This window comes from Amphiprion ocellaris, chromosome 11 (genome assembly GCF_022539595.1).
Source record: "Amphiprion ocellaris isolate individual 3 ecotype Okinawa chromosome 11, ASM2253959v1, whole genome shotgun sequence".
NCBI classification, from domain to species: Eukaryota; Metazoa; Chordata; class Actinopteri; family Pomacentridae; genus Amphiprion; species Amphiprion ocellaris.
Genome location: NC_072776.1, coordinates 19,107,362 through 19,133,519, shown reverse-complemented (window position 1 = coordinate 19,133,519; position 26,158 = coordinate 19,107,362). Strand labels below are relative to the sequence as shown.

Below are 26,158 nucleotides of genomic sequence, written 5' to 3'. Positions count from 1 at the left end.
TTTTAAAGTGTACAAATGTGTTAAAGATGACCCAACAACCATGGCATTTGTCAGAGATGATATGTTAAATATTGCCTTCCATGCTCTAAGTGAAATGATATTTACCAGGTAACGTCATACTGCATTTAAAGCATTTTTAACGCATCTATAGAACACTGCAAAACTTGTTCTAAGTGGCTGATTGATTGGTTGCTGCATAACACAAGGCAACAACATCATTCAATGTTGCACACTGCACACAGAGACAGCGAAACCACTTCTGCGTCATGGCATCCAACTCTTTATGACTTGCAAGGCCACTTGAATCAATAGAGTCCACTGAAGATACCTTTTCTGTTCTAGCTCCACTGTTGACTTACTTCACCAATATGAACAGGGACAACTGGAAACAGCACTAATCACAGCTGGAGACAAAACTTTACACTGGCAAACACATCATAACATTTTTTGCCAACTAATATCACAAGTCAACTCTGAAGGTATAATATAATTATACAACAATAATATTTTAAGGAAGAACCACCAGACTGGTAAACAGCTTCATTCCACAAGTAGTCAAAATATTTAACTGCTGATCTGGTCTTTGGATCCTGGAGAAACACTATCTCATATGATATGATGACAATAAAGCTTCATTTGATTTTTTTGTATTTGATTTTACTTTGGTTTGGATTCAGAGATTACCACATCCATACAGACCTTAGAAAAACTAAACCACTGTCAGCTCAGGCACTAGCAGCAAATATTGTTAGTGTGGCCACCTGAGAGAGGCGCTCACCCCCTTTCTTTTGCAGCTGTCGCTGTCAGCTGCCCCAGTGGACAGGGTTGCTTTCATGTTTACACTTGTAGCTGCAGTCAAGGCAGAGGTGGCAAACATGTTCTATTTGTAAAAACCTTTAGGCAGTGTGGCGCTCCAAAAAACAGCAGGGAGTCGTTTGTGACACTGACTCCAGAGTACTTGAGCAGCAGGTACACAACAGATGAAAAAAAGTACTCTCCACAGATAGAAAACAGTCCACCTTTTGTCAACCAATCAATCATCTTTGATAAACAATGGTGTAACAATAATATTTCTAATAAACTTGAAGGTACCACAGCTGCAACTCACCAGGTGGTCCCATAGCACATATGGTCTGGATATCCACCAGGTTGATCATGGAGCAGTCGTTCAAGTCATACCAGTTCCAGTGGTCTAGCCACTGACGCAGCAGCTCCACAGGAGGCTGGGCACCATAAACTTCCCTGGCTGGCATGTTCACATCATCAACGAATACCACCTGATAAGAAACATTAGGATACTTGGAATATGCTCATATATTGTATACTGATGCAAAAAAACATACCTTTATGGTTTTAAGCATTTAAAATGGTATGTCAAACTGTCAAAATAGAATGAGTGCGCAAAAATAGATGTCAAGTATGAAAAGGATAAAGAAGCTGTACCATTTTCTTCCCTAGGGGAGGGCCAAACACTCCTTTGCGACGCTTATCTAGCTTGGACATAATAATGTTTTGGGTTTGGGCAGCTGTAGTCTGGGCGGAAAAGTTGATAAATAATGGGCTGTACACATCCTTCTGCAGCTGATTCAACAAGAAGTCCTAGGAAAGAGATATTTGAAATATGAACACAAACTATTATCATAACTTACAGATTGGAAGTGCATTTTATATTGTATACTATCAAAATGAATGAATCATCAACAACATAATAATGTGTAATTCTGACACTGCATGATAAATAAGAGATATTATCAAGAAAAGTGACACTTGACAAAAATATTGCTGTTGTACCCAGGAGAGAGTTTGTTCCATAAAAATGAATGTTTATTGTGGGTTCAAAAACCTGAAGTGGCTTATGAAGATCTCAAAATGTCATGGACAATATTCAACAAATAAATGTAATGAAGGTGTTAATAATTGCACACTTGAGAAAAGTGCTCATTTGGCTGAAAAGGTTTTTAAGTATTCTCATTCTCTCTATATGCCAAAAAATACCTTGTATAAGTAGAGCACACACAAAATAGTCATTTCCAATTTTATCCAGACAAATGGCTGTGATAAGCTTCATAATGTAATTAAACGTGGCATTTGCTGAGCATTTTATTAGATAAAAATTGGATCTCAGTTAATCCCTGAAAATGACTTTGAAATGAAGTGGGAAATTAGTTGCCCTCTAAGGACATGATCTAAAGTAATGTTATGCAGACTAAAATGCTAAAATCCATAAATTTTTCATTCTACATGAGAGTCACATAAGGACTTTACAGTAAAAGCTATAAGAAAAAGTACCCTTTTGAACAAACTGATAATATGAACAAAGACCATAAATTAGCATTTTATTAGGATATTATCTCTTCTGGGTTCAGAGCACATGCTCTTGTTTGCACTGTGAACATGTAAGCACCGTGTAAGCACAGTGTTTATAGACATGCTTGTAAAATTACGTGAATGACAAACTGCACATTGAAAAGAGACGTGATGGATCACAGGAAGCAGCGGAAATGCATCATCATCCTGTTGGCTAAATTATAAACCAGTTGTACAGCTTGTCTCTGTCGTACTCCAGAGTAGTGTGGGGCAGGTGAAGGAGCCTAGTGTAAAGTTGTCTGACAGCACTACTGTGGGCAACGTGCCATTCGTATTCACATGGCCTGAGTGTCGGTCTTCCTTTATCACTTCTGCCAGATTTGGGATTCAGCCACGGTCTGCTGGTTGCGGCATGGGACAGAGCTGCTCTACCAAGCAGACAGGCAGGAAGTGGAGAACAAGGCAGGCTCCCCAGTGAGATGATCTCTATTCACCCCAGTGTCTCAAGTTTGAGCACACTAATGGATGAACTAATGAAGCAAAGGCTGGGAGGGGGGATTAGTCCTTGATATAAATAGCCAAAGCTCTGCTGAGAGATATTCCGTATTCCTCCAAGGTGGCCGTTTTCACACCTGGGGTAGCTGTGTTGCCTCCAAATGATTTGTGTGCTCAGAGTACCTACTCCAGTCCAGAACTACACTTCTTAGAAATGAGTGTTCACTCATTCAAGAAGTAATGCCATCAGTAGCATAGGCAGTGTTTTACTACCTATGACAACACTAATTTAAATTAATTTCAGCATATATCACTGTCAATAAAGTAAATTAAAGCAAATCAAATTAGCTCACACTTATTGATACCCTGTGCAGTTTTTGGCCACTTGCAGCACAACGGGACAATGGTTTGATGAATTTGTTACAATTTTCTTTCCATCTTGTGCACAAGATTGTACAAGCATGAAGGTTTTGCATTCTAGCTCATGGTTTCCTACTAATCAACTGTACAACAATTAGTGGTGGTAAAGGAAGAGAAAGAAACAAAAAAAAATTAAATACAGTGAAGAAGACTGCTAGCATTTAAATATAGATTGAAAAATTATCAGAAAAGCAACATGCTTTTAAATGCCATGTATTTGGTGAGAAGCACTAAATATACATTTTTTACGTGAAATTTCATAAAGTCCCTTCAATACCATTTAAGTAATCATAGTGCATTGTCAGTACCTTAAAGAATTATCAATATGACTTTCAAAAGTAGTAGTAGCAGTCTTATTCTTAGTATTGATAGCTACATATGTCCTCTTATTATTATAGTAAATAATGACAAAGTACTGTCAAGCCTTGTCCAACAATACTAAGGCTAACTATGGAAAAATAAAGGCAGCTAAAATGCAATGATTCTCTTTCTATACTGTGTTACATGCTACACACTGCATTTGCATCATTTTTACCTCACATTCCTCTCAGACAAACGCTTCATTGCTTTCTATTTGCCAAAATAATACATATCAGAAAACTCACTGTAATGTAGACACTTTTGCCAGTGCCAGTGGGGCCGATGAAAATAGTAGGCTTCTGGTGAGTGACAAGGAGCTCCATCAGTGCCATATAGCGTACTGTGTTCTCCGTGGGAACAATAATCTCGTTGAACTGCATGTCCTTGCATATGGGGGGAGAGGTCTTTAGCTTATCTGTCCAAAGCTCCCACCTGCCTGGGCCCTGAAGAGGAAATTGGGGGGAAAAAAAAAAAGACGTGATGAAGATTTGCATTTGGATATAAACAACCATTGTGCATTGGGCACATACAATAGTATATTAGACTGCAGGTAGGAGTATTTGATCAACTGGAGCACACACATTGATTTGTCTAAACTGTGACACATAAACAGGTATGGGCATTTGTACACTAAAGGTCACAAATTTTATGTGTCCCTTTTCTTGCGCTCAGAATTTATTGATATCGACATTCTAAATCAACAACAATAGTTGATATGTAAGAGGCAAATGCTCTCAAGCCACATGTGGTGTTAGCTTTTTCTACTAAAAAGCTACATAACAGTCTTAGACTTCTTGGTTAAATCCAAAGCAGTTCTTTTTGTTTATAAAGAACAGAAGAAATATACAGTATAAAAACACAAAGAAGTGCTGCCTTGGCTAAAGCTGTCTTGTACGTAAAATGCCCGTAATGATTAAATATAATAATATAATAAAATGTCATACAGTTCAGATGCATTATAAAGTTTGTCTCTTAAAACTTCTGCTGGAACATCTTTTTCAAAACTGAATTTAATTAAGAAAATTTCAAATATGAATTTAGACGGAGGAGCTATAATGTGTTTTTTTGCTTTGTTTTGCTGCTATGAAAACACCACTTTGTTCACCGTCCTCCAAAAATGTCAAAAAATAATTTATTGGTAGCAAATTCAAGGCAGATTGAGCCATGTGACAGAGATTAGTGAGTATGACACGATAAAGGTTCCAAATAGCCAGTAAATTGCAGCCCATCTTCAACAATTATCTGAGGGGGAAAAAATGTAATGCAGGTATGTCACGCTAGTCTGTCCACAGGTGCTTGATGTTCTTTTTGTGTTTGTAACCAGATATTGTAGTAATAATGGCATAAACAGAATTTCTGCATAAAATAACCATTTGTGTTTTTCAGTGTACAAGAGATATTTCATTTTTGTCCCCATGTTAACTTTGTAACAGTTCATAAGGAAGTGAGTCATATTTCAAAATGTTTGTGAGTCGAAACTCAAAGCAAAAAAAATAAAATAAAATAAAATGCAGCAAACTGCTCTCAGTCCCACAAATTTCCGAAGCAGACTTACCTCTTTAATGAAGAGATACTGGTACACTGTTCCCTCAGTGGGTAAGGGAACTGTGAGCTGTTTAGGAGGAGCCTCAACAGTGGCCAGAATGCCATGGTGGGCCTTGGTCTCCTCACTTAAGGGTCCACTCAGTATTTCTCTTACCAGTCCATCAAATTTGACCCTGCCTGACTCATCACAGCTGGCACCCACTGACCACACCAGGCAGAACACAAAGATGCCCTGTGTAAAACACAAGCCCATCAATTACCAATTTTGACCATTAGATCAGATTCATATTTGCATACAACGTGCATGTATTGTTCAATGAAGAAAGTCCCTCAGTCTCAAAGGCTGAAGTAGTACGAAGTTGTAAGTAGCAGGCACAAGTACTACCCCATATATTTTTGGGTTGTTGCATTATATCTATGAGCCTTTAATAAAGAACTGCAAGATAAACTGTAAGGCAACATCTAATTAGTATTATAAAATGAATATTATAGCCTATAAGACATTATTTTGCTTCTGAGAACTTGTTTTATAGTATAGTATACATCCAAATACTTACCTGGACTATGACACACAACATAAATAAATTTATGTTCAAAGTGGTATTTATAGTGTAAAGAAAGGTATTTACAAGAAACAGAATAAGTAAATACTCTGTATGATACTGTAAGAAAAGTCAAACCTTAAAAAAAAAAATCCCTTTACACATTTAGGATTAGTCAAAAATCTCATTGCAAAGACTTGCAATTACTGAAATGATTTATATGTACAGCAGCCATGTAAATGTCAACCAGCATACAGATTAATTTATGAAACACAAAAAAAAACACAATCCAGAGAAGAGATGTCTTTGTTGGAAAAAAAACAGCAGGGCTACTGTAGGAATTGGAAATGAGGCTTAGCAGCCTCATGATAGCTCCTGCTGTTAAAAAGCTGATTAATTCAACACTTTGATAATGACTGGCTGAGAAACATGGGAGAGAAGGTTGAAAGGCATTCATCAGTGCAGTGTGCCACAGGGGGATAATAGCAGTGCTTTCAAAAGACATGATTCAGAGGCAAAAAAATCAATTGGAACTCATGCAGGGGGCAGAAGAAAGGGCTCATCTGCTAAAACTTTTCCCTTCTTTGTAGACCCGCAAGGAGACAGACCTGATTAGTACAGTAAATTTATAACAGAAAAGAGCTGTTCTTTGCTTAATACAGTATCTGAGTTTTCTGTTTGAAGAAAATTTTTTTGATTTATGTTTACAGACTATTAAAATGAGTACCACAACAGAAAATCCTTATCTTTATTTGAGTTCATGACTATCAGATGTCTGAACTCAACTGAATAAAGTTAATCAATCTGCAGGTAATAGAAATGAAGGCGTTGTTTTACCTTTCAAATTTCAGTTCTTCACATCATAGTTTTAATGAGTTATTTTTCAGTTTCATTTTACAGCAAAATAAATATGAACATTTCATAAACAATGCAACAGCAACACAATTTTTATAGCTTGATTTACGGTACTCTAACGTCTTCAATTAGGTAAACTTATGAGGGTACTTCAAAAAGTTCTCGACCTCACCCAGAATCAAGGGGCATAATTCCATTTTGGGGGTATAACTGCATAAAGCTTTATCTCACTGTCCATAAAAACTGTTGATGTTTTTCATAATTTCTTTGCAAGATGAGGAAAGCTTCAAGCTGGCAAGTTGTTGCTCCAAGTCAATGCCCCTGTCCACACAGCACAAGTGGCCCATTGTTGGGCATTGATACAAGGCTTTCTAGAGTCCCGTTATTCCCCAAAATGGGAGTTACACCAAATGCTTCCAGGTGAGTCCGAGAACTTTTCAAAGTACTCTTGTAGGTAAAATATGTGTCATTGGTCCATGAGCATATTCGCATCGTCTATGTCCCTTGTTGTTTTGCAGCATACTATTACCACTGACTCTTGTCAGTTGCTGTCATGATATAGAATTGTCTTCTGTCACCATGTCACTGTCTCCATTTTCTCTTGCTGTACAGCTCAGGAAATCTGTAATTTTACCCCTTAAGTGCAGTTGCTCCCTTTATGTATGAATCATTTTATGCTTCCTTGAGCAAAACCACAGGCTTACAACATCAACACAAAGCAAAGAAAATTTGAGTGTGCCAGTTGCAATTTTTTTTTTTTTTTTTAATCAAACATATTCTCAGTTTGTTCTGAGCATATAACAAGAATACAGTGGTGGCAGATGTATTCAAATCTTTAAAATTTAAAGTATAAGTACTGGGTTCATCCTTCTGAACGGTATATCATGACATTAGATTATCAATGCTGAAGCATCAGTGTATAAACAACATGTTACTGTTGTAGCTGCTGGGTTTTTACACAAGGGCACTAGATGAAGAGGTTGTCCGTTGTTCAATTGGAGTAGAAAGAAGAAAAAAATAGGTTCTGATAGACAAATCTGTTTTCACTTTTTGGGCTTTTTCTCTGATCTCTGATTTTTGGCAAGATGTTGGATCATTTGAAGATTTACTCAAATTAAACCATGTGAGGAGCTTAACGGAAAAATAACTATTTGGTGGAGCAGTTTAGAACTCACAGATGTCTGAAATGCGAGCCTGATTACATACTGCTTTTTGCAATACACAAGAAGACAAAATTGTTGGAAACTTCCAGTTTAATCTTTAACTATGTATGTTTTTTTAAAGCTTCCCATAATACCTACTGTGTAAAATTTTCTTCATAAAATTACAAAAGCTGTCAGATAATTGGAGTAGAGTAGAAAGTGCAATGTTTCCATCTGAATTGTAGTGAAGTGGAAGCATTGAATAACATGCACCTCAACATTGTACTTAAATACAATACTTGAGTAAATGTACTTTCCACTGCAGAGTAAGGGGTAGTGGGCCTAATTTGCTTTAGAATGCTGGAATCATTTGTATGTTTACATGCTCAATTTCATAACACTATTAATAGCACTGTAATAACACTTAATAATAATAATTAGTATTATTAGTAAAAATAACTAGTAGTACTATTAGCAGCAGTGTGAACACAAACCTCCAGCCAGGAGCAAGTATCGTTCTCATTCATCTTCTTCATCTTTGCTTCATCACGAAACTCATCCATCATGCAGTCCATGAGATTCATCAGGGACTTCACCAGATTGGTGTCAGAGGTCGGGGACAGTTCCTGAAATCAAACAAAAGAGGCAACGCACACCAAAACTCACACAGAAGTGATGTCAGAACACTGGACTGAACAACTAGGCTCAAAACTCATTAAAATGTGAACAAAGCTGACTAGACTTTGCAATTGAGAATGTACATGTCTATGTGTAGTTGAAACATAAAACTAAAATAACACAAAATCAAACTATTTACAACTCTAAAACATGGAAAAAGAAATCTTTTTTTAAATGACGACAACACATTATTCATTAGCAAATCACTGCCAGCTTGACAATGTATAGTATGTGTTGAGAAAGGTTTTTATCAGTTTTGCACCTTGGTGGCCTTTCGAATGAGCTGGAGGCAGGCTGGCAGTATGCGGTTGAAGAGGGCAGTGATGAGGTCTTTGTGCGTTGCATTGACTGTAGATGGCATTGTATTGAGCCAGGACAGCATGAGAGGCTGCCAGCCTAGCATATGGGGCTCCATGTAGATCATACCACACCGAGACACCTGCCAGAAACATATATCAAGTCTGAATACACAAAACTTCTGTTCTTAAAAACTTTTTTTTTAAAAAGAGTTTATAAGAACAATATTTTTATGTAGTATTAATGATGAGCAAAACTTTCTGACTAGTCCTCAGAAGTACAACAGCTTTTTTGTCAGAAAATTACTTGAAGCAATGCTGGTAGCTAAAGTTTATGCAAATATAATAATGCACTGCATCCATTGCACTGATAAAATCCTGCAAATAAATGTGTTCTCCATATATGATACTACGTCTAATAATAATCCGATGACAGTGTTACAGACTACTGCAAAAGCTTTGATGCAACCCAGCAACTCCACATAACACTCCATGAATAGATCCACAGATAAAGGCAAATAAAGATAAAGAAAAAAGAGTGGTGAGCAGAGATGTATCAAGACATACAAATAGCACTGAACTGTGTATGTGGATATGTTAGGAGAAAAAGGTAGAAAAGGAAAGGTGTTATGATAGTACATGAAGGGAGAAAAATAATTTTCACAGCTAAAGAGAGAACGATAGATTAACAGTGCACAAAAGGGAACATGCACACAGTGGGAAGAGTTAACTGTGATCACAAAAGTTTTGATGCCTGTGCATTCACTGTGATGAAAGGAACAGGTAGCAGGGTATAGAGAATCAAAAATAGAAGTCTCTTTAATAAAAATGTAGAGCTGGGGAGATGCAAAGGTATTCTCTCAAGGCATCTATGCATTGCAAGCAAAAGCCTTTGTTCCTCCTACCTTAAGTAAAGGTACAATTAAATAACTTTTTACAGTATGCCTTGCAAAATAACTAGATATTGAGTGCAGGTTATTTCAAAGGAATAGAGATGTGAATAGAGAGCCTATCCTGGATATTTTCTTTAGCATCTTTGAAATTAATAGAAAAATCCCTTCACAGTGGGGGATGGAATTGGAGGTAAGAAGGTTGCATAACTATCCATACTAAGTACTATGCCCTCCTGATAAATTGTCGTGGCTTTGTGAAAAGAAGAACCTGGTGTTACCGCATTGCATGTCAACTCATCCAAAGCCAACAGAAGAGGTGGTAGTGAAAATAACAACATTACAAAAGGAATTTGCCAATTTCAGAATTAGAGAAAAAGGGAGAGATCCACAAAAATAGAATTTTAAGAAAGTTATCTATTGTATGTTACATTGTCTCAATCTACTATGAAACATTAGAAACAGGAAGAGGCAAATAGCTGTTTACAGTGATATGTCAGCAATTCCAAGTAAAGTAAGCAAAGTACTTCCAAGTGAATGTCTGTATTCATTGCAGTCATAACTACCACATCTGCCACTCCATCAGTGACACTACGGGAAAAAGCAGGGCACACAATGATAAAGCCTTCAATCAAAGTAAGAGTGCTTCTCACCGTGGCTGGTGATGCCACCTCCAGGTCCATGGGCTCAAAGATGAGGCTCATTTGTGGCGACATCTGAATGATCTCACCACTCATCAGACACAGCTTCTTGTTGTCATCGAGCACTGTGTTCATATTCTCAATCCACACAGCATCCACTGGGCCATCAAAGATAAGCCATTTTCTGTCAGGGCTCTGAAAGACACAAGAAAAAAAGGAAGAAGGAGAAATTTCAATATAACCTGATCCTGGAGCATAAACTTTGCTAAAAGGTCAAAAACAGTCCTTAATATTGACCACAACAGCTGTCCTTTTAATTTCCATCACTCACCAGAAGACAATTGCATTATCATACCTGACAAATACATGCTAAAATAAAGTCCTGTAGAATTTTGCAATTGTTGACGCTAAGGCAGCTTGACAAATGGAGAGAGAGAAGTAGGCAGGTCCAAATGAACAGACTGAGTTATACATACACCTTAAACCTTTACACCTTTAGAAAGCTTCTAATTTCATGTAAAAGTCAAGCTAAATTTAACAAAAATTGAGCAGTGCAGTGCTTAAATATACTTTTTTTTTTTTTTTAAAACAATTGTGGAACTTTAAAGTTCATAAGACCTTAAAAGTTTGTGGGAAAAAATGCTGCTCAGTGCATTAAAATTGTGTCTGTATCCTTTATTGTATCCACATGGTGCATTGATTTCTTTTGCACAAACAAAAATTGCTGTGCATACTTTTAAGGTCATGGGAGAACACCTGTGCATTGTAATCTAAGTGAAGAATGTTTGCTAAATAAATTAACACCTTCACTGTCATAATGGAAGTTGACAACAAGCGTCAATTCTCCAGTTAAATGGGCTGGCAAGAGCTGGGCTTTAAATTGATTTGTTGTGATATAAACAAATGGAGATGCCTGGGCTGGGGCCATCTGGTGCTTGAGAGGGAAGTGAGTATGCTGTAATGTAATGATCTGTCTGAAAAAAAACTGTATATTGTGTATGCAGAGAATTTAATACACTACACTGCTGTTGACTCCAGATTAGCACAGATACAATTAGTTTAGGAAAATGTGTCGCAGAAAGGGGAAGCAAAACAAAGAATAACTTTTTGCCCAGAGAGGAAAATGACTTTTTTGTAAATGAATTAAGACAAGACTTATTCTTGTTTTCTATTTTCATTGCATCAGTATGTAATTTCACTTCTCTGACTCCTTATTCATCGACAGAAAAACAATTTGTAAAATGACAACTTTATATACAGAGTCAGTTTTTTTAAATGACAAGTTCATTTGAAAAAAAATTGAGAAGCAAATGAACAAATGATTTTCCATTAAGACATGCCGTCACCGCAATCTGTAAACTGTCTACCCACGTGTGTCTTGTGTGTGTGTAGCTATGTATGCATACAAATGGAAGAGAGTTATTAAAGACCTAATTATAACAAGACAGCTAAATGTTTCTTTTGCTTACCTGTCACTGCATGCTTTCTTTCTACCAGCTGCGATTAATTGGAATGTCATGCCTACAGTACAATGATCCATCCCAAACTCATAAACTGAGACTGAGAAGACTATCGTACTCTCATCTTTGTGTTGTACAGCCATCTATAGAAGGGTAGCTTTGAATTGTACACCTGATCACATCTTAATGTACTGCAAGAAGAACATGCTTTAAAGTTTTATCTAGCAGGGAAAAGTGCAGCAGCAGTTTCCTGCTATAAGATATTCATATCTGAATAAGTCATTATAAAGGAGGCATATGCCATACTGCAGTAAAATAATTCCGCATCTCTCCTGTTGTCTCCCTGAATATCTATTCTGAGCAAACATTTCCAGCCAGAGCAACAGCCTTTATGTATCAACATAGCACGATGCAGCTGACACAGGAATATATTACAAAGGTTTTAAGGTTTTAACTGGTGATATAAAGTTGTTTCAAAGAACTGCTTCCATGGAGATAGCATTGGTCTAAATATCTGTGGTATATAGAAACATTATGTCTTGGTTAAAATGTCATTTTCACTTCTGTGGAAGCTTAGTAATTTAAAAAAAGACAAAGAGACACACAACTGTTATAACAGTACTACTAATTCAGCCGACTGACAATAAGAGAAGATAAACTGAACATTCAGAACTTAACTGTCCTACTCCATGAACTCGAACCTAAGACGGAGAAATCGAACCCACAGAGTTCCAAAAGGACAGTTCAAAAGTTACATTTGTCTCTCTCTGTTACAATGTACTGTGGAGAACAGTTTGGTGTGCAAACTAAATACAAGATTGCATTGTAATCTAAGTCATTTTTGGATGACGTGAAGAAGCCTCGATGAAACTAACGTAGTACATTGAACTTAAAACATAAGAACCTATTGTTCTGTTGGCTACCAGTGTTTTTAGTACATAAGAGTGACTATATACAGTTTTTGGGCATGTTATAAATTACCAAAATACTGTTGCTGTCAATGTGTCTTGTTAGCAGAGTGTACAAACATGGAATTGTTTATCAGTAGGGCACCTTTCAAGCTTCTCCTCAGCCACTGTCTCATTTAGAATCAGTTATGGCACGTGGCAAGTCAGCAGAAAATCATTGTGTCTGACTGGCTAGCAACAACTAAACCACAGTTTTAGTTAAGGGTATAACCACTACTCTGAACTACAGCATTTGCAATATATATTAAATTACAGGCGCTAAAACACAGGTATTAATATATTCACCAGAATTCACTTTTCAACAGAAATATATTACTGCATCTGACAAAGAAAATAAACATTTTAATTTATCTTTGAGCTTTATGGTAATAAAATATATTATTTCGATGCATAATATAATGGACCATAGACTGTACACAGTCAGTGGACCAATATGTAGCACGGCATGGAGTCAGCTGTTTCACCTTTTAGCTTGGTTGGCACTCTTATAAGATATTGGGTCTGTTACAATATTTGGTCTCTGTTTTCGAATTCAAGTACTGTGTATCTAATAGCAGAATTGGTGGCAAGTAACTAACCCTGTACAGCTCCATGGTGGGAATATGTTCATCTGTATGGAGGTCTTAAATAGAAGATAGATGGCTTCACAAGTCAGAAAATATTGTGAGCTTGTTTACTATTTGATTGATTGTGCCTGAACTAAAATCTGTTTATTAAATGAAATCAGTGCTATACCTTCAAGGTGTTTGCTAAACACTCAAAGGATGCATAGGCATCTTACCTGGGAGGCAGCAAAGGATCTATAGCTGATGGCAAGGATGCCATCGGACCACTCATGAGAGATGGGATCAAACTGGCCATACAGCTGGCCCATAGTAATGGATTTGGGGTTGATTACTGTGATCTGTACCTGGTTCTCATCCATTAGACCCTGATTTAACAACCACACAAAAGACACATATACAGACATATCATTAACTGACAAAATTATAATAATATCTGTTGTCTGGACAACTAGGCTGTCCAGACAAATACAAATTACACACATGCACATATAGAAAAACTAGATACACAGAGGTGCTTTATAGTTTGGGCAAAAATACAATAAAAGTGTCTAAATGAGTATGACAAGTCTTTTGACCAACTACTCTCTGCCAAGACTCATAAATTGCTTAGAAAATTACTGTCAATATGACAGAACTTCTGTTAACTGAGGAAGAGAAGTAAAAACTGCAACAAATGACAATTCAGACAAGGTGTCACTCTGAGTTAAAAGCAATGAGAAAGCAAACTGCTGGAAAAAAAACAACACTAAAAAAAAGAGAGAAAGAAGGGAGCGGGGTTGGACATGATCAGTGGATGTGCAGCGACAAGGATGACGATGATAAATGTGGCATTCCAAGGCATTCCATCAGCAGGCCTTCATCTGTCCCCTTGGTGGGATGCCTCTCAGCCCTCTCAGCCATGTAAATACAACAAGCCGGTTCTGGTCCTCTCTGAGATCGATAACTACTAAACAAAGACTACAGCTCTGACAAATTGAATGGATGTGTTTACTTGGGACAAACATGTAACTCAGATAAGCCTTGGATATTGAGCGTAACATATTTTAACGTGACATAAAGGATTCGGATTATTTTTTAAAGACTAGGTAACTTTATGTTGCAATGACTGAAGACATCCCATCAAAGTTTATAACAAAAGCAATGAAAAATGCATGGTCAACCATCTGAAAACAAGGCTTTGTGCTCAAAATTCCCGACAAATTGGAAAGGATAACACCTGATATAAACAATAAATGCCATTCAACTTGGCCCAATGTTCTACTACTATTCATTTCTGCTGCCATTATTTTAAATTATCTCTCCAACTGTTACGGTGAGAATACATGGCTTATATTTCTTAATTCCTATTGTTTGCGGACAACAAGCACATCATCAACCTTGTTCTACGGTATACTTGTTAGAGTTAAAAGGGCAGCATACCTTTTCAAAGACATCATGAAGCGCTGCTGCTAGTACACGGTAGGCACTGGTCTTTCCTCCAAAGGGCTCACCCACCAGCATGAAGCCATGCCTCACTATCATCATCTCAAAGATTTGCAGGATTTTCTCAGCGAAGAATTCTGTGACTTGAAGGTTCATGCGCTGACAGTTTTCCTCAATGGCCTCCAGTAGAATGCAGTAGTCTCGCTTTGGAAGTTTGACCCCCGGGAAGAGGTCAGAGGTGATACCCTGAGATGAAAATAGAATGCATTTAGGGATCCATGAAAGACGACTCTTAGAGTAGAATGAGGGAACAAAGAATACACACAGACACTTTTGTTCCAATCATGGCACACAATGGAAGCACAATGGAAAGAAACAAGCTTATTTGTATAGAAATACACATTCACTTTTAGATGTGCTGGATGAGGACATTGAGAACACTCATTCACTCATATACACACATATATTCCAGTGAACTGTTCAAACAGACTTAAATTGTCCTTGTGCATCACAGTTTTAAGTGAACCAACTGGAATTAACATGGGCTGACTTCAGCTGATGTGAACTGCTCCATTTATTAGGAAGAGAAGCACTCCACACACCTCAAATAGCTTCAGATCATGGTCCAGGAACTTTGGCAGATTGACATCAATAATGGATCTCAGCAACAGGGTATCTTCATTCTCCTCTGGAAAAGTGAGCTGCAGTGAAATAAACCCACCCCCAAGGAGAAAGGATGCGAAAGAACAGAAACATATGAGCAGAGATGTAATGAGAAACAGTTGAATTACTGGGTCTTATGAAGAAAAGTATTACTGTGTGTGATACATGTGACTCTGAAGCTCCCCTGTCAAATTCAAGAAGAGACTAAATACACACCTCTCCATTGGAAAAGTACATTTTTAAAAGGAATTAGGCTTAGTGTGTCTGCTAAGCCTGTAGCGAACCAGAGAAAATAAAATGATATGTATAATGCATTAGGTCACCAAAGTGACTGCATATTTCCTGCTTGCACAAAAAAAGGCAGGTGCCAGTTGATAACCTTTCCTTTGAAGGTCTAATTTACAGCTCTTTACTTTGTTTGTCACACATCACTGCACTCTGCAAAACAGAGTCATAGTGTGTTTGGAAAATGCATAGGTATGGGCCAAAATTCAGATTCCTCACTGCATTTGAGAGATTACTCCTGTGGAATATATATACAAATAGTACAACAGAACTACTAATATGTAAACTCATGACTTAAAACTTGCTTCTTTTGCATTAAATTCAACTAAATTTGTATTGAGAAGACACTACACTCAGCTATGTGCATGTTTGCCTTTTAATTTACTCAGAACAGCACCAATTAGGCTCTGCTTACTATTTGCCTTGTAGTTCAGTGATTAAAGATTGTTCTGCTCGATTTAACTGCATTATTCTGAAAAGAGATCAGAATTAAAGCTTCTCACAGTAACGGCATCATGCATGTAAAAAATTAACATGTTGATAGAGGTGCCACAGCTATGCGTAACTGTCTGGGATTTTTTTTTGTGGGGGAAAAAAACCTAACAAACAACAAAGATCATACCACAGTAAAACAGTTCTGACGTACCTTAAGGTTTCCAGCAGCAGTTAGCACAGACTTGACGGCTCTCATCCCGTAGTCATAGTGATGCTGAGACGATAGCTGCTCTGAACAAAGTCGGTAAGTGGCCACTATTTTTACTGAGAGAGGCCGTGCGGTCACAAAGCCGCACGAGTAGAGCACAATTTCTGCGATCAGTGCATAGTCTGGTACCATCATAGCAACAGTCCTGAACAAAGCCTGTGGTGAAGAGGCAATTTGGCTAAACTGCAGCATGAATTGCACTTAAAACACTCTGATGTTGTTTGAGCTATATTTTGAACTTTTTCTGAAATTATATTTTGGACTTTTAAAACAGAAACAAAGACCAAGAATTCTATATGTTTAATGATATATGATAGAGTACCTTGAGATTGTCTGGTAGCTCAGAGCGTCCAGCGTAGCCAGGATTCATTGTGATGAACACAGCACAAGAGGGGTCCAGTTTTAGCTCTGTGCCTTCAAACATCAGCATTTCAGCATGGGCAGCAATTCCTGGGCACAGAGATGTACATATATTTTTGTTGTATGCCTTTCTGCATACCGACTCTGATGAAGACAGCTGAAGACTAGAAAGGTGTGAAAACATTTAAACTATTAAAGGCTACAAATCAGTAATTAAGTCACCAGTTTTAGGGAACTCTATTTTTTGGATGAAACTCACATTGTAGACAACATGTCCACCATATCTGTGATCCAAATCAGTAGATGACATCCTCACCAGATGCACATATAGACACACATGGGCATTTAAACATTCATGGCTGTAGGCTTAGAAGCTTTACAGTTTGCCAGTTTAGGACAAACAAAACAGATGACAAAAAGCTCAAGTTCTAATTACACCTATGAAAAGCATCTTAGCAGTTAAGCAACAGAAACCTATTAACATTTTCAAACTTCAGTTTTGGGCTACCCCTTTGGCTCTTGCATGTTACGATGTAAGGCATTCAGTGCCCGTACTACACATAAATACACTGCTGTGCTGCGATGAACAAAGCTGCGCTTGAAGTTCTGCTGGACAGCCTACACAGATCGCCTTAGCTCAGTGTTGTATGTCTTTATAGTCTAAAACCTGCTTTTTCACTGATGAAATTTTGCCAGATTTGTTCCTGGTATACTGCCAGTATATTCATAGATCAAAGAGAAAGAAAATAAGAATGTGAAAAAACAAACCTCTCTGTATGGTGAGAATCTGTTGAGCCACCACTGACAGCACCTCCAAGTCAATGCGGTTAAACTCATCAAAGCAGGCCCAAGCACCACAGGACAAAAGGCCCTGATCACAAGTTCACATTCAAAGACACACATACACACACATTTTAATACACATTAAACTCCTTAATACAAATTTAAATAGCATGCAGGAGTAAGTTTTGCCTATCTGTGCCAGTTAATTCAGTGAAGCAGGCAAGAGGAAATGACAATAGGGTTTAAGCAATTTCAGTGTTTCAGTCATCTGGTCCAGCATTTGTAGCTTCACACATTCAAGACACACATGTAAGTGTAACCACATTACACTGTTTAGCTGCAGAGATGCTGTGGGAAGTGAACAAGGTCCTCTTACTGTGCCAACAGCATAGTGTGATTTTTGAAAGGATAAAACTTTACACCCTGCCATTCCCACACAAATATTCATGTGGCATTTCCTTCATAGATTTTCTATTTGTGTAACGACAGGCAACCATAAAAGCACAACTTTATTACATAAATCTTAAAAGGACAGGTGGCAGTGGTGTCTATAGGCTGACATTTAAATGTTAGCATACCACTCTGGGATAGGGAGAAATAAGAATAAAGAAAATTTGACCCTTGTGTCATCTCCTTTTATCTGGCCCTTTGAAGTGCTAATAGTTATGCTGGTGGAATATTCCCAGGTAAAAGTATGTGTTCTGGCACACTTCCATCCGAAAGAAGAAGGGAGCAGCATGTGTGAATATAATACTTCTAATTAAGTAAAGCATTTTTCGAGTCCTTGGTTTCACTCATATCTAGAGCTTTTTAGTGTGAATCAGTTAAGAAGAAATCATAATATGAAAGTAACCCACTTTGAAGAATTTGCCCAGAGCAATGTAGTCCAGTCCATCAGAGCAGTTGAAGACCACACACTGCTTGGCCACAGCTTTGGCCAAGTCTTTGGTTGTCTCTGTTTTTCCTGTACCAGCTGGGCCCTCAGGGGCACCTCCCAAATGGAGGTGTAGGGCACCAAACAAAGTGCTGAAGGAAGACAAACAGAGGACAAAGTCAATTGTCAAGTAAATTGAACATTGTTAAGGGTTAAAACAAACTAACTCTGAACCCTGACCAGCTCTCTCTACATCCCTGTATTTTAAATAATTTTAGACCCATCTCCAAGCTGCTGTTTTTGTCTAAGATTTTAGAAAAACTGGGACTACTTGACTGATGTCTTTGATGAATGATAGTCTGATTTCTGCTCCCTACATAGCACAGATGCTGCTCTGGTCAAGGTTCCCAATGAATTGGTGCTTGCAGCCAACTGTGGTCTGTACACCGTTTCAGTTCTCTTTGACCTCAGTTCAACCTCCAACACAGTGGACAGTGATGTGGGATGGATTGGTGTATTTCATATGACAAACAGGTCTTTCTCTGCCATGCTTTGAGATGTCTACTCCTCCTGCCCTCCTCTCCAGCCTGGGGTCCCTCAGGGGTCAATGCTTGGTGTGTATACATGGCATCAGTTTCAGTTGTTAAACAAACAATACCCAAATGTATGTCCTATTCAGGCCTGGTACTACTGATGTTTCACTTATTAAGTGCTGTCTGGTAGCAATTAAAAAGTGGGCATCAAACAATTTGTCTCCAAATTGGAAGTAATTATTATTACTCCCTTTGGTCCCACCAGCAGCGTAAACAATCTCTCTTCTAGTCTGGGTGCCTTATCTAACATTGTACAAAAAGAAGCCAGTAGCGGGTGTTTTTGACTCTCTTTTCCTGTTTTAATGCTCAGGTAACCACACTTTTACAGTCCTGCATTGCACAACTTAGACAGATAACCAAGATCAGGTCATTCCTTTCCCCTGCAGATTTAGAGAAGGTTATCCATGCATTTATCTCCCCAAGGTGTTGCAGTGTACTTTTTTTTCTAGAATCAGGAAGCAAAACATACAGAAAGTGCAGCAGGTACAAAATGCTGCTGCCAGGCTTTTAACACACACTAAGAGAAAGGACCAGTTTACAGCAATCTTTGCTGCCTTTCACTGGTTACCTGTGAGTTTAAGAATGATTTTAAGATTTTCCTTTTTTAAAGCCTTGTATGATTGGTTGCTAAATTATATTTCTCTGTACATTTGACTTTAACCTCATTTCTATCACGATTTTAGTATTTGATAATCTAATGTATTATTTCAGTTTTTTAAATATTTAACAGTAATCTATTGACTCACTCAGTACTATAAAGGATCATTATTAATTGGATTATGGTATGTTTTGAGTGAATCAGTGATTAATCTTACCAATGGAAATATCTGAAAATCCAAACATAAAAGATACCAGTAATAAGCTTAGCTATTTTTTAAATGTGTGTGATAACTGATCAAAGATCATATCTTCATATTGACATGCATGCACATAAGCTACAAAAACATTAGAATAACTTCACACCCTCATGGACTAATTGATGATCAAGTCCTTTAAAAAAGATCTTGTGGAATAATTTATTTTCTCCTCCTCCCTCTGCTGCTGGCATAAAGGGACTCTCTGCTAAACAAGTACCACTGGGGAAAAGGTGGCACTGTTTGCTCTCAGCCTACAGTTTACAAGAAACATAATTGAATATGGAAGTTTACAGACACCATAGATAAATATATTTGAACTCAGATTCTCTGCCTTTGGTCAGTTAAGACCACTGCTGTACTTTAGGAATTTGAAATATGAGAATAACAGTAGAAAGAATAATGCATTTAAGCTGTTTTTTCTTTCATTACATTTCTAGTGGGTCACAAATTTATTGACACTTTAGGTTAGTACTTTGTAGAATTGCCTTCAAAATGTTTAACTTGGATCTAACATGTGGGGTATCTTTCTGCAAACTTTTCTAGATTCAACACTAATTGACTCAAATTAAGTCAATTACCTTTTCAGCCACTAAGTCATGAGATAATTTTTGGCAATTTTCCTAGCTGTTTAACTCTCAGCTTAGCCTATATGAACTTTTGACACACAGGGACTATGAAACAGTTAATTAAAAATAAAGTAGATTGTAACCAACTGTTGGAACTTGTGTCGTACATGAATTGCATGTCCTAACCTGCTTGCTAAACAATGCTAAATTTTGATCTGAGGAGTGCCAGAAACCTTGGAGTTTTTAGTGTTCTTACAAAGCCAAGACTTCATGGCATTTCAAATAAACATTTGGAAGGAAGAAACAGTTAACTGTTGAGATGCTGGTGTAGTAGCTTTACCGATAGCAGCGGTCAGTGAGGGGGGTAATGACCAGACGTGGAGTATTGCCCAGGTATTCGTAGCCATAAGGCAAACCAGCATTGATCATCTTGGTCTGGAGGTGGCTTTCCTGCACATGGTGTGATTCAGAATTCTGAAGTCAATCAATGATTAAGTATTACGAATAGACATTATTTCCCAAACTCCCCAAACACTTCAACCCACCCACACCCCTTCCACATACCACCCAGTAGTAGCGCAGTTGGCTGAGCCACTCAAAGTCATTCTCATCACTTATTCCCTTTTGCACCAGTGTAGCTAAAACATCCCTGGCATGGACGTCAAGCACAACAAGGGCTCCAAGGGTCACCCGGTTCTGCTTCGACAGCTTTCCCCGTACCAGTGCCACAATGTCGTCAATCTGTCTATTGTTCTGCTCCAAGTAAGCATCTAGGGCCTGAGGGAGAGAGGCATTATTAAACAGAAAGCAGAGCTTGCTGCAGGTTGTCAAGACAGAGCGGAGATGCTATCAAGACCCCATCTACAAACATAAGGTCATAAGTCTGATCCCCGAACGAACTACTAAGTCCATCACTGTCATGATGTCCCAAACAAAGACACCACACTTTTCCTTAGTGCTATTACTAGCAGGGCATGATCATGACTCTATAGATGAAAAAGTACAAACTCTTAAGGGATGTTAAATAAAAAAATATGATGTGTGACACAAGGTTATTTTCCTGCCCACCATTAAAACCAGGAACAGGGGCACCCAGATAGCTCAACTAGTTGAGCGGGTGACCCATGGATGCAGCGGCTGGGGTTTGATTCCAGCTCATAGCTCTTTACTGCAGGTCCTTCTCCCTGCTTTCCTGTCTGTCTCCACTACCTACTGAATAAGCCCAAAATAATATTTTTTTTAAAAATAGGATCAAACGGTATCTGTTTTAGCAACAGACTCTATCAACTGTTCATCCCAAATTTGCCTACAGTATATCTTTCTTTAAAGCCCAACTACTTTGAATCGGATGTTTGTTTGGAGATAGTTCATCCAGGCAAGTCGTCACTGTACAGTAATGTGTCGGTCACAAAGTTTGTCTAACTGTAATCAAATTTTGTGGACCTCATCTGGGGAACCTTTAAAATCCTTTGTTCAGACTGTTTCTCATGCTGTGTGAAATTGCATTCTGTGCAATGCATGTTGTCATGGTTACTGCTTTGATAGAGACATCATGGAACTTCAAAGCCTGCTGTAGTTGAGAAACATGGTGGCCTGCTTGTTTTTTAAGAGAAAAGTGTGGACATCTGTGGGGATGGTCTTTGCGTAAAAAAAAGTCACAATAAAATAAATAAACAAATAAAATAAATTTTTAACCATAATTTGAATGAGATACGTCAACATTTAGAAACAGTATGTGCAGTGGACAGCCTATTGTTCAGTGCATGTGGTTGAAATATCATCACATCAGCAGTATATGTTGTTAAAAGATAGGGTTTTTCAAAGACAGACAGGGATTTATTTTTCATAAAAACAGATGCTTAGCTATGGAACACAGAGTTGAGATGAGAGGGAAGGAAGTGAGCATTTGTAAGGAGTCCACTTGTACTATGTTAAAGGACAATAACAGAAAGAATGTAAACTATAATTCAACACATACTACAAAGAGTTGATCACCTTCTGTCCTGAACTGAAAGCTTCATGGATATTCTTTGTCCAGTACACCTGTGAAACACACAACACGGTCTGGCCTGGCCAAGCACGCACCCAGTTGATCCTCAGCTCATTGGGATATGCCTCAATTGCATGTCCTATTACCTGCAATGGATTTTAGAAAAGGCTACAAGGTAAATCCTTAAACAGACAGGGTCAGTTTTGGTGGGAAACATCCACAAGAGAATAAAACTTCATAACTGAGTCTATTTCTTAAAAGCATTACAAAAAACACAGTTCCTGAGTTAAGAAAGGCCATTGTTGTTCAACTCTGTCTATACACTATATAGGAGCTGAGCTATAAAAACAGCGCAGTAACAATCCACACAGCACCTTATGCAGGGAGGCAATCATGCCATTCTCGAGTTCTAGAAGCCATTTCTCCACCTGGCCCCTGGCTTTGGATGTGGAAATGATATCGAGGAGCTGCACCATTTCACCCTCACTGCTCTTCATGTGGGTGATATCCAATACATCAGTGAACACCACACTAGCAATGCCTTCAAAGCACTTCTTCAGATGAGGCTGCACCCTTATGGAGAGGGATACAAGAAAATGCAATTGCTTAGGTATTGCCTAATGTCTACAGTGCAGTATATCTGTTCAAATGGCCAAGGTATATGTTAAACAGGCTCTTCACACCTTCTATGGGCTCACCAGTATGAACAATTACACTCACATCTGTAACTTGATCTCCATTTAACCCAAAAATTAGTGCTATTTACATTGGCTATGTACCTGCCCGAGCTTTACTTCAAGGTATCAGGATGTAAGCTTTGACAAATGTCTCTTTGTGCACACCAAAACTGTGTATAAATGTAGCGAGAATGGACAATGAAAGAGGAATACAGCTTTTGCTCCTGAGCTGTTGATATACTACTTTTACTGCACAGCCAGTGAAACAAGGAGTAAACTGTAAGTGTGTGTCAGAATCAATATCACCCAGACAAATTTCTGTTTTTATACACTTTAGTCCTATATTTGTAGGATTTGAAAATCTCTGATTTAACTTCATTTAAAAAAAGACATTGTGGAATGAATGTTGATCTTCACCACAAACTGACCACATGCAAGAAAACGAATGGCTGTTGATCATCCCTGCCTCCTACACCTGCAGATCTGACGCAGAGGCAGTAGAGCAAATGGGCTCAAAGCAGCACAAAAACTGAACTAATTATTAAGTGGATTGTCTCATTTTCTACTAATAAAAACGTATGCCAACACAATAATTCAAAGAATACTATAATCACAGAAAACTGCACACATTAGGATTTCTACTCAATACAGTTGACTGCTAGAGCGAGGGTGATTTATTTTCCTACATTTACACTGAGTGTGCATAGTATTTGTTGCAGATAATGATTTTCAAAATTTGCAGTTATTATATAAATGGGTAACAATGCACCCCATTTCAGTGACTGATCCCTCCTGTGAAATTCTGACAAGCAAAAGAAGCAGGACACGAAGCAGGCGAAGAATAAAGTTTAGAGCTACAATTCAAACTTAAACTAAGCAAGATATTGTGAGACAACTGCAACACTGGTTAAGGCAACTCTTGTCCTCAGATGTTTCTGAATGTCACTTATACTTATCATTATATCCTTGATATAAGTAACTAAAGCTCAAAAATTGACAAAAAAAAGAGCCTGGGGAACAAAAGGGGACCTATGGTCACAAAATTATGTTTTAGTGGGGGGTTCACTGTGAATAGTGGCTGAATATGTGAAAGGTGTTCACCGTTTTTTCCACGCTGTGATTACGGCTTCTTGGAACATTTTAAGACTCAACTTAGTAGAATATGTGTTAGAGTTTAGCTGGGGAATTCTGATAGAATCTATTTGCATCTACAAAATCTGTAGCAGGTGATTCATTCAGCTATTTTTTTCATTCATATTCACTTTGTGTCTTGTGGTATCTGTTGTTGTAAATCCCTTACTTGTCCTTGGTTCTCGGTAACTTAACTCTAGCCACAAGTACAATGTTTTCTTATAATGTTTTTATTGTTATTAATGCTTCTTGAATGATATACACTTAATTTCCTCTTTTCAATACTGCTCAGTATACCTGTGTTTCTGCGCTTTGTAGGCTATTCATAGGTATGCTGCCTCAATGTGGAGGTTTTCCAAAGCTAAAGCATTAAAAGTGAAAGTTCGGACCTCTGTTTCTCTGTATCCCCAGACTTAAAGTAAGCCATTTTGTCAGGGATTTGCATTCAGTGACCAATAACTCAAATTCTCCCCAAAAAAAACAAGCTTTCCCCAGCATTAACTTCCCGACACAGCTTAGCCTAAAAGCCAGCCCACATCCCTATTGCAGAAATCCCTTCTTTACAGAGGAGCTGATGACTATGTGTGTCTGTACTGATGTAATGAGAATTCCCAGCAGTCAGAGAGAGAACTGAGGAATAGCAGAGTGAAAACTAAATGAGAAATAGAAAGGGTTTCTATAATTAATTTACCATAGCTAGCAGAACATTTTCTAGCCCTAAAATCAATTTCCAGTTTCTTTTATATTTATTTCCCTTTCTGGATCTTCTCCTTTCACATGCTAAATCTCCATTTTGAATCTTTTCAGATTTAAAGTCCTCAGTAAAAAAAAAAGCTAGTTTTGATTGAAGCTTAGTTTGTATTGTGTACACAGACAAACTTTGGCCGGCCATCAGCTATTAACTACTTGCAACAACTGACGCTACACAGTATAACTGATGACATGACAATAATAAAAAGAATAAAAATACCATTATGATTTTGGGCACAGTCATGACAGTTTACCTTGTGGGGTCTTTGGTCTCAGAGAGGATTTCCAGCAGCTCCTCATTGGATAAAAAGAAGAACCGAGGAAAATAGAGGCGTTTCTTTTCCAAGTAGTTATTAAGACCTTTGAGGATCAGTTCCAGTAACTGATTGGACTTCTTAAGCCGCTCCAACATCTTTTCAATTGCTATCACCGCCAACACGTGCTTGTCCTACATCAGATTAAAGAGAATAGTGTTTAAAGCTTTGGCCAACCACCAAGGCTGAAAATTACATCTTCATCATCAACTCATTACAGCACATTTACAAGACTAGTTAGTATGACACACATTCAAAATTCATATAGTTTGCCCCTTTCAGGTCCGTCTGGAGTCATTTCAGGTTTCCAGGTCTCTTCTTTAAAGATGGCAAACTGCAAACAGTTGATAACTAATCAAATATATATATAGATATTTTTGGCCTATTGTCTACCATTAAGCTTTTTCAAATGGAGCATTCCCAGTGACTGTTCTTACAAGAAACCAGCAGTTTTAACACATTATATATACATACAGGCACAGCTCAACTTTTGTACAATAAATGAAATGTTCGACACAGTTGTCTATACATAGGTATGTTTTCTGATAAAAACTTAAAGAAAATTATAAAATACAATGTACATTTTTGTTATTTAAAGACACAAATGACAGAAAGATAGTTTTTTGTGTTCTTTTTCTCTACAATGTAGTGTTGTCACTGCTGCTTGAAGGTGACACTAAAGCACTGCCTTTTCCCTTAGTAACATCCACATTATGTTCCACTGTGAGGTTCACTTGTCACACAGCACCCTAAAAAAATTCATGGTGGGACAGTAATAGAGATTTCACCTGAGGCCTGTCTAGCACCTATGAAATATTTCAGCTCTGATATGTCTCATCTCTACACTAATTCAATATCTTCTGAAACCATCAGCCCCAGGAAGTGTCTAAATAAAAATTCTATCCAATTCTCAAGGTTGGACAGTGAATGCTGAGAATTCTCACATGACAGTGTTAGCAATCCTGAAATGAAACCTGAGATCATCTTATGAATAGTATGAAATGAAATGCAGGAAGGATCAAAAT

The 26,158-nt window shown here is 37.8% G+C and overlaps 1 protein-coding gene across 1 annotated transcript in view; it reads right to left on the bottom strand.

Moving 5' to 3' along the window:
- dnah7 (dynein, axonemal, heavy chain 7) overlaps positions 1-26,158 on the bottom strand; it is a 79,722-nt gene that overhangs the window by 32,780 nt on the left and 20,784 nt on the right. Inside the window, exons 20-38 of the mRNA XM_023289075.3 lie at positions 25,074-25,267; positions 22,636-22,834; positions 22,267-22,407; positions 20,836-21,048; positions 20,612-20,721; positions 18,239-18,407; positions 17,367-17,469; positions 16,561-16,688; positions 16,182-16,394; positions 15,190-15,288; positions 14,585-14,833; positions 13,381-13,530; positions 10,184-10,366; positions 8,607-8,783; positions 8,161-8,292; positions 5,138-5,359; positions 3,828-4,025; positions 1,444-1,599; positions 1,109-1,277 (exon numbers count right to left, since the gene is read on the bottom strand). Of these exons, the coding sequence (XP_023144843.2) occupies positions 1,109-1,277; positions 1,444-1,599; positions 3,828-4,025; positions 5,138-5,359; positions 8,161-8,292; positions 8,607-8,783; positions 10,184-10,366; positions 13,381-13,530; positions 14,585-14,833; positions 15,190-15,288; positions 16,182-16,394; positions 16,561-16,688; positions 17,367-17,469; positions 18,239-18,407; positions 20,612-20,721; positions 20,836-21,048; positions 22,267-22,407; positions 22,636-22,834; positions 25,074-25,267 (3,205 nt within the window). The remainder of the gene's footprint in view (positions 1-1,108; positions 1,278-1,443; positions 1,600-3,827; positions 4,026-5,137; positions 5,360-8,160; positions 8,293-8,606; positions 8,784-10,183; positions 10,367-13,380; positions 13,531-14,584; positions 14,834-15,189; positions 15,289-16,181; positions 16,395-16,560; positions 16,689-17,366; positions 17,470-18,238; positions 18,408-20,611; positions 20,722-20,835; positions 21,049-22,266; positions 22,408-22,635; positions 22,835-25,073; positions 25,268-26,158) is intronic.